The sequence below is a fragment of the Triticum aestivum genome, chromosome 1A (assembly GCF_018294505.1).
Source record: "Triticum aestivum cultivar Chinese Spring chromosome 1A, IWGSC CS RefSeq v2.1, whole genome shotgun sequence".
Lineage (NCBI taxonomy): Eukaryota > Viridiplantae > Streptophyta > Magnoliopsida > Poales > Poaceae > Triticum > Triticum aestivum.
In genome coordinates, this window is record NC_057794.1 from 14,778,158 (window position 1) to 14,787,150 (window position 8,993).

General features: G+C 41.9%; 1 protein-coding gene and 1 pseudogene across 1 annotated transcript; both read right to left on the reverse strand.

Annotated features, from left to right (window-relative positions):
• Nucleotides 1-2,282: 2,282 nt before the first annotated feature.
• LOC123072426 (subtilisin-chymotrypsin inhibitor-2B-like) lies at nt 2,283-2,518 on the reverse strand (annotated as a pseudogene).
• Nucleotides 2,519-5,434: 2,916 nt separating this feature from the next.
• LOC123072504 (uncharacterized) lies at nt 5,435-7,164 on the reverse strand. Its single transcript, XM_044496102.1, has 3 exons — nt 7,041-7,164; nt 6,187-6,406; nt 5,435-5,833 (listed from the first exon to the last, which is right to left on the reverse strand). Exons 1-3 carry the CDS (start codon nt 7,147-7,149, stop codon nt 5,605-5,607), a joined length of 558 nt encoding a protein of 185 aa, XP_044352037.1. The 5' UTR covers nt 7,150-7,164; the 3' UTR covers nt 5,435-5,604.
• Between the last annotated feature and the right edge of the window lie 1,829 nt (nt 7,165-8,993).

The window sequence follows — 8,993 nt, forward strand, 5'->3', positions numbered from 1 at the left end:
TTGAATATGGTTAATCCTAAGGCGTCTCTCTCTCCCTTTCTCTCTCTCGCTATCTCTCACTCCCGCGATGAGAAATCTATTGTTTTCTCCTGTGACATTTTTCAGAGATATGCATGTGTAGTTAGCAATGTTTTCTTTTCCCTATATGGTTATAGTGGGGTGTTTATTTGCAATTCGGATCGCCGCCGGTATGAAAGAAAAATGGATCTTGCGTTATAAATTATAATTTTGCTTCCAAAACAATATTTTAACAATATTTAAAGGTAAAATTAACAACATATTTAGATTCCACATATTTTTCTAATAAAATTTCATATATAATATGTTAAAATCGAAGTTACGGTTTAAAAGATACGGATAATTTAGAAAATCATTTGTTTGACTTAAATATATTCTAAAATAATATTTATCATACTTAACATGTAAAAATAATCTCATATTCATATTCTACATATTTTTCTAATCAAGTTTCATATATAACATGTTCAAATCGGAGTTACGGTTTAAAAGATATGGATGATTTAAAAAAGCATTTGTTTGACTTATATATGATCCGCGGATGAATTACCTAAAACATCAGGGGGTTTCAGAAAATGTAAAATAACGGTTCGGGTGTGACTTAAATCCGAACCGCGGGTTGAGTTCATCAAAACACAGGGACTTTTTGAAAAATGCCATGACAGACGACCGAAACCCAATTTGCTTTAGTATCAGGTAAAGACTATGTGGGAAAAAGTTTCAGATTTTTTCATGCATTTTAAATGCTAAAAAAATATTTTTTAATCAAAAAAATCCTCATTTTGTATATTTGTAAAAAATGTTTTGTTTTACTGTATTTAAACTTCAGACCTACAGAGAAACTTTCTATATTGCCAATACTTCTCACACTGAGGGATCTGAGGTCTTTGAGCCAGACTTGCATGTCATCCCTGGTTCATGGAGAAGGATCAATAACTTGGGTGGCCGAGCACTCTTTGTTGGCCAGCATTACACAAAGTCCATGCCTGCTCAGGCAAGCGTCGGGCTTCAAGGGGATTGCATATAATTCATGTGTGATTACCACAGTCTAGCTTTTACGTTAAATCCTCTTATAGACTCTGACATGTACAACATGAGAAGTAGGATGAGCGTGCCCCTGTTGTCAGTGACTACTGTGGCGGTGCTGCATCAGCTTCCTACTGGCCAGTCCCATCCAGCATGGTTTTTTCCATTCTGAACAACCCTATCATGCATGGGGTATTATCTTGTTCTGGAGACCCCCATAAGTATGGCCAGCTTTGTTCTGTTGAGATGGGATGTGTGATCGACCCGTCGGTTGGTTTTCCTCATGGTTGTAATGTTACCATCCGATCTTATTATATGTAATTGTATACTTGCAAGTCTCATGGATAATCTTTATTTCTTGTATTCAAAGGCTTGAATCTTTCATCATAGAAGATTCAAGATTTTGTCCACCTAGCAATGAAATGTACTTGTATAAACAGGTGATTTTTTCTTTGAATTTGCTTTGTACAAAGATGGTGCAAAATTGATACATGTTTAATAATCTAAGGAGCTGTAGTTTTTTTTATGAATTTGGTCAAGAAAATGAAAAATATTATGACATGATATATATCCTTCGTACTTGCTTCCTGATTATATTTTCGCTAGATGGTGCTTTAGTTGTCTCATAATACCACGTCAAGGCATATATACAAGCAAAACTAGTTCACACCTGGCCTTTACATGGCTAGCGCGTATGCAACCGCCACAAACACAACCACACAATGAGAAGGCAAAACACATGAGAAGTACATGCACATTAGTTTGGTCTTAAGTCAAACTTTATGAAGTTTGATCAAGTTTATAAAAAATATCAACATTTACTACACCAAATCAATATATATATATATATATATATATATATATATATAATAATCAAATACATGATGAAATATATCTTCATATCGTATTTATTTGATATTTTAGATGTTCATAATTTCAAATATAAATTTGGTCAAACAAAAGCTGGACATAACGCTTTAACATTTCAACAAGGGCAAAATATACTTTATAAGAAAAGCCTGGGTACGCAAGAATTTTAACTCGTTTTAGGAGTACAATCTTTTCAATATTTGGAGGATTAAAAACCTTAGAGAAATATATTTTTACGTAGGGGAATTGAAAACACGCCCAAAACAACTAAAACATATTCAAATCCATGACATGCTAATGCTCCACCAGTGGTTATTAGTCCATTATATTAACTTATTCTTGAGTCTCGACCATGCACATGAAGCTAGCTAGCCGATGCTTGGGGTGTCGGCGACGATGTCGATGAAGATGCGGACGTGCTCAGGCCTGAAGTCCTTGGTTACTGGCATACCGACGGGCAGCGTGGCATACCGACGGGCAGCACGATGATGTCAGCGTTGGGCTTGTCTGCAAGGATGATCTTCTTGGCTTCTTCGGCGCACAACCCGACAACCTCCGGCCACCTCGTCTTCTCGTCGCCGGCAATGTTGTCGGAGAAGCTCATCGTCGCGCTACCAAAACAGAAGTTTAAACCAAGGCTAAAGATTTCTCAAGAAAATTGAGGCATCCGGTGTTGTGACTCACCGGTTAAATCTAGACTGGAGAGTGCTAGCTATAGCAGCTTGTGCCTGGAACGACGCTATTTAATACTCTCTCCGTTCGGAAATACTTGTCGGGAAGATGAATGTATTTAGATGTATTTTTGTTTTAGATGCATTCATTTTCATCAATTTTTACGACAAGTATTTCCGGACGGAGGAGTAGTAATTTGATTGTGTTGTATTGATCGATCGATCGAGTAGGAAAATGCTGTATTTATAGGCAGAGACATGGCAATACCTTGCTTGGGATAGAAGACATGAGGTGTGATGCTGGTGACGTACTGAGGTCAAAGAAGTAACCTCTAGCTAACTAGCTATCTGTAAATTCCACGTCTGTAGTTCTACTATTCAACTCACGACGAGGATAACATATTATTCAACCGACAATACAAGTCGCTATGTACGTGGTGGATAACGTGCTATTGAACCAACAGTACAAGTCAAGATGTACTTTGTGGATAACGTACTATTCAACTAGATGAGGATAACATTATGAATTTCGTGTGTGTCATGCGTGGCCCATGCTTAATAAAACGATATGTCCTTCATCTGCGGAGCAATTCAGGGGTCAATGGTACATACGTGGGAACATAATATCGACATGTACAGAATATTCCTAACTAAAAACCGATCTATATTATAACTTGGGTTTTTTTTGCATGGTAATATGTTTCTCATTCATATCATAAAGGTCAAAGTACAAGTCACGTAAAAACCGACATGGCAAAACTGAAACGATAGTAGAACATTTCTGAGCTTGACACCAACACCCGTCACCTTCCTCCGTCACCACCACAACAGCCACCGAAGAAAAGAATGACGAATCACCTCCTCACCCGAGCTCGACGCGGCACCATCGCTGATATGCAGCTCTGCGGACCTCCAAGGTGGCTTATCAAAAGTGAAGCCCTTGTCGTTAGATGAATCAGACCAGGGCAACACCCCGTACACGCCATCGAACTCCAGATTTGGCACCCAACCACGACTAAGACGCCGAAGAAGGAAACAATACCTGCCATCTACTAACCACGAGCCCAACAGACATTCCGTCTTCCAGATGTCATCGATGCAGAGCACAATCTGCATTCGCTCCAGGACTAACTCTCAAGCTCCACGCCGGCGCTGGAGCAAAGGTCGTCACAACGGCGGAGCCCGAGGACACAGGTCAACCGCGAGGACGCCGCCGCCGCCATGCCATCCTTGTTTGAATAGACTGGTTTCCAAATACATCCCCAACCATAGAACCGATAACCTCGTTAGGGAAGGATCCAAATAATCTTTATTTAGCATCGTCATCGTCGCCGCTGAAGCAAATACGATGAACAGGCTAAAAACCTAAACTACGAGGGAGTAGAAATGATCCACATGCGTGGATCCGGCGACCGCCAGACCACCGATAACCGACGTAGCCGGTGAAGGGGAGCCGCCGGAGGACGGCGCTGGAAGACTGGCCTCTCCTGGCGGCGGCTAAGGTTCCAGAAGCCAGGGAACAAGAGGAAAAGGATCGCTTAGTAGGAGCAAGTTTACCCTCGTTCTTCGGTCCGTGTCACATGTACAAATGGCACATAGTTACTTTTTTTAACACAGTACAGAAGCAAGCGCTCATACGTATGCACATACACTCATACGTATGAATGCACACACGCACACCCTATGAGCACCTTCGAGAAACTGAGCCGGCATATCATATTGATATTTACGAAGTCATCGTAGGCGCCTCGTCGTCGACGGGAACGTCTCCTCCCACTGAAAGTGCGCTGAAAATTCTGAAATAAATCCAGGAATAATGCGAGCACTAGGACTTGAACCCTGGTGGGCTGAGGATACCACTGTCCTTCTAACCATCCAACACAAATTGATTCGCATGACACATAGTTACTTGGATATATTGATGATGTCTACTTTTGCACTCGATGACGGAGAAAACAAAACATCTTCCCATAGAAAAAAAAACACCGATAGGGCTAAACAACCATCCCCAACTCGTCCAGACAGAAACAGGGAGGCCTAACCTCACTAACTTCCCAACGAAAACGAATTTGGCAGTGCTTTTTGGAACATGGCAGACATAATACCAAAACGCGAAGCATCGCCCGTCCACTCCGTTGAATGACGCTATCGTATAACATCTAGAAGAAACACAAAAACAAACGGGCACCAGATCTGGCCAAGACCGAAGCTCACATGCCTTCCACTGGCGCTAATCAGCATCACTAGAACGAGATCACGATTAGAAGGACTTATTCTATGGTGCAGGTGACGCCGTCACCTCCTTATCGTCGACTAGACATCTAGACTAAACCCTAACTAGGGCTAAGACTGCCCAAAATCCATAATCAATCCTCAAACGGCTGTTCCCTTCCACCTTTCTGACGTTGGAAACACAACAGAAGGAGAGAGGAACCAGCGGCAGCAGCGGCTGCATTTACGGAAAACCCTAGTCACATCACATGCGTTCTTTGCGATAGGAATTGGTGTGAATCACACGTTCACTTGTTTTCTATATATGTTCCTTTTGGCTAAGCACATCGCTTTTGAGTATTCAAAATATGCTTCGATTGGACTTGGGCTAGATTGCATAGATCAGTTTTTTTGCCAAATGTTTTTCGTTGCCGAGGTGGTTTCTACTTGGTGTTGTTTAATGTAAATCATGATTTTCTTTACTTGCATATTTTATATTTTCAAATTCATTCCGGTTCCTAGTAGTTCACACACCTTCCTTTTTGGGGGGAATTGTTCCTTGGTGGTGAATTGATGATTAAAATTGAGTTCAGAACTTCGGTTGCTCGGAAAAATACGATCAAACCAAGCAGAATACGTACAGATATAAGTTTTTCTCAATCAGCTATGGACGGAACTTCACAGTTCACACAAACCTGTAGATTACTGAATGATCAAACATATGACTTCCATACATTTTTATTCCTCCATTATTGATTTATTTATGAGCCAGCATCTATGCCGGCCACAGCAAGCAAAGGCAATCCAACTAGCCAACGTGGGGGATCTCGGCGACAGTGCCGACGAAGATGCGGACGCGGTTGGGCCTGAAGTCTTCGGTCACCGCCGAACCAACCGGCACGACGACGATGTCGGCGTCAGGCTTGTCCTTGATGATGATCTCCTTGGCCTCCTTGATGGTCAGCCCGACCACCTCCGGCCACGAAGTCTTCTTGCACCCACCGGCGACGTCGTCCGAGGAGCTCATCGTCGTCGCACTGGTTAAGATCGATCAACACAGAGTTAAATGCACCGAAGGTCCTAAAAGTTTCGTCGGGGTGTTACTTTAGTCCTAATTCTTCCAAAATGCATCTTTAGGTCCTAATTCTTTAGTAAGTGGTTCATGCGAGGTCCTTTTTTCACGATCGCTCGTTGACCTGCCCGCGTGGCGCATTGACCCACGCCACGTCGACAGAGGACCCAACCGCCAGGCAAAAAAAAATACACTGGAGGTCCTAATAGTTTCTGGGCAGTATCACTTTAGTCCTACTTCTTTCAAAATGCACGTTTAGATCATAATTCTATAGTAAGTGGTTCACGTGAGGTCCTTTCTGCACGAACTTTCGCTGACCTGCTTGCGTGACGCGTTGACCCATGCCATGTCAACTTAGAGGCCGTCGTCGTTGCTCTTTTTTTTACAGAAAGCCCCTTGTAATCCCCCCTCTTAACACTTCCCAACCCCTCACCATCGCCATGGCTGGGGCAGCAAGCTCCTCGGCATGGAAGCGGGTGATGAAGAGGAGCGTTGTAGCAGCGTCGGCCGCGCTGCCTCCTCCACAAGCTCCTACTACCTAACCCCAAATCGAAGCAAGCAGTTTGAGGAACTTAACGAAACAGTGCAAATCGAACTAAATTAATGCCTACAGCTAGTGATTGTGGTAGAGTAGAGGAAATCACATAGCTACGGGACGATAGCGGTGAAAAAATTAGGATTCTTTGCAATGTTCCACATCTGCTAGTGAACCTAAATTGACGTGGCATGGGTCAATGCTCAACCAAGCAGGTCTGCAAATGATCGTGCGAAAAAGGACCTCGTGTGAATCACTTACTATAGAATTAGGACCTAAACGTGCATTTTGATAGAAGTAGGACTAAAGTGACACTGCCCAGAAACTTTTAGGACCACCAATATATTTTTCTCGCCAGCCGGTTGGGCCCTCTGTCGACGTGGCATGGGTCAACATGCCACGCGGGCAGGTCAACGAGCGCTCGTGAAAAAGGACCTCGGGTGAACCATTTACTAAAGAATTAGGACCTAAAGGTGCAGTTTGTAAGAATTAGTACTAAAGTGACACACCGATGAAATGTTTAGGACCTCTAGTGCATTTAACTCATCAACACAGCTAGCTCAACTGACGCATGCAGTGAGGAATTTCAACAACAAACTAAACAAGACTAATTGCTGCACATCTAGTTACTACTCACCGATTAATGGACGGTCTTCTCCCAGCTGATGGACGTACGGCCGATGATATTCGATGATTAACAGGCTAGCAAGTTGCGCTGTGCGTGAGACTTGATTTGCATAACACATTGGTCGCGTGATGTATATATAGTAGAGAGATTACGAGTAGGTAGCAGCTGCAATTTCCCATCCATGGTACGTTCTAGTAGCAAGGTACACGTGCCACACGACTTGCATGCAAAGCTTCTTCGTGGACACATCCATTAAGTTGGGTCAAGCAAGCAACCTACAGGTAGCTGGCGAATTGATATGGTCTTGAATGCTTACTTCCACGTACGTGATAAGAGATAATGTTTTCAGGTATTCTAAAATTATAATATATTAATATCAAGGATAATAATATTATCTCTCCAGAAAACTATGAACTTATTATAGTGTAGTCTTGAGAAAATCATGAATTTACGATAATATTATTTAACTACCGAGTTACCGGAAGGACAATAATATTCTCTCTCCAGAAAACTATGGACTTATTAAAGTGTAGTCACCAGAAAATCATGGGCTTACTATAATATTATTTAACTACCGACTTACCAGAAGGATAATAATATTATCTCCCCAGAAAACTATGGACTTATTATACTGTAGTCTCTAGAAAATCATGTACTTGCTATAATATTATTTAACTACCGACTTACTGGAAGGATAATAATATTATCTCTCCAGAAACTATGCACCTATTATAATGTAGTCTCTAGAAAATCATGGACTTACTATAATATTATTTAACTACCGAGATACCGGAAATTCATAGGAGCATGCAGGTGCCCGGGCACGCATCTGCCAAGCCCTGCCAAGCCACTTGATTGCCTCACGATTCACGAAGTAATTGGATCCTGCACAAGGGCACAATAAGTTTTATGTTTCCATCATTGAAACTTACAATTTGCTAATTGAAACTTGCGATTTTTCACTCACTCTTACAAAGTTTCATGGATAAAATTTGAAGGATTTTTTTATTGGTCATCGGCACAAAAATCATGATTTTATCGGGCGGCCCTACTACTAAGTTTCAAAAGTTGATACATAAAATTTATTTCAAAAAATTTAAAAACATATACAAAATGAATCTTATTTGAAAGCCCTCGTCGCGAGAAACATGAATATGAAAACAAAACTTAATTTGAACATTGCATTCAAAAGATATAAAAGTTTGAAAATTAAAGCGAAAAATAAATGCACGCGCGAAGGACTCGGTGCCCTAAGACCTGAGTGCCACAAATTCACGTCCGCCTAGCTACATCCTTCTGAGTGAATTTTTGGGTCCCGAAGGACATGCGTCTCGGTATCATGTGCTTTTGGTGTGGAGATATGTGATATCTGTGTTTTACCCTTTCTTTTTACTAATGCCATTTTAGTTTCACTCTGACAATGCAAGGGCAATAATGGGAGGGAAACATTTTTTTTATAGAAGACAACCCAAGAACAGTTCGGCTTTGAATTAGCAAAGCCATCAACTGGCCAGAGATTACACAAGGCCAACAAATAACAATGGCCGGAAAATACATGGAGCTGGAATTGTAGCTTACAAAGCAACAGAGAAAACAAGTAAAAGAAATATAATTGTAAGCGCAACTAGCCTGTGTGTCGCCCACCACTCTCAAGATCCTAAATCACTAAGAAGACCAGATAGCCAAAGGAGTCGCCGATTGCCAGGGAGAACACCAACAAGCGTACTCCACCAGGCTTGGATGACAATGATCCTTCCTTCTCGGTTACCTAAGAGGGACATCCTTCCTTCTTTGTTACCTAAGAGGGACCCAACACTCTCGTCCTGGCTCGATGGACACCGCACCGTCAGTAAGAAGAGGTGCTCTCCAGAGAGCTAGGAAAGTATCCGGCCACACAAAACATGGATGATCACAACAAACGCTTTGCCCAAGCCAAAAGCACACCTTGCCGGCCGCAACGCC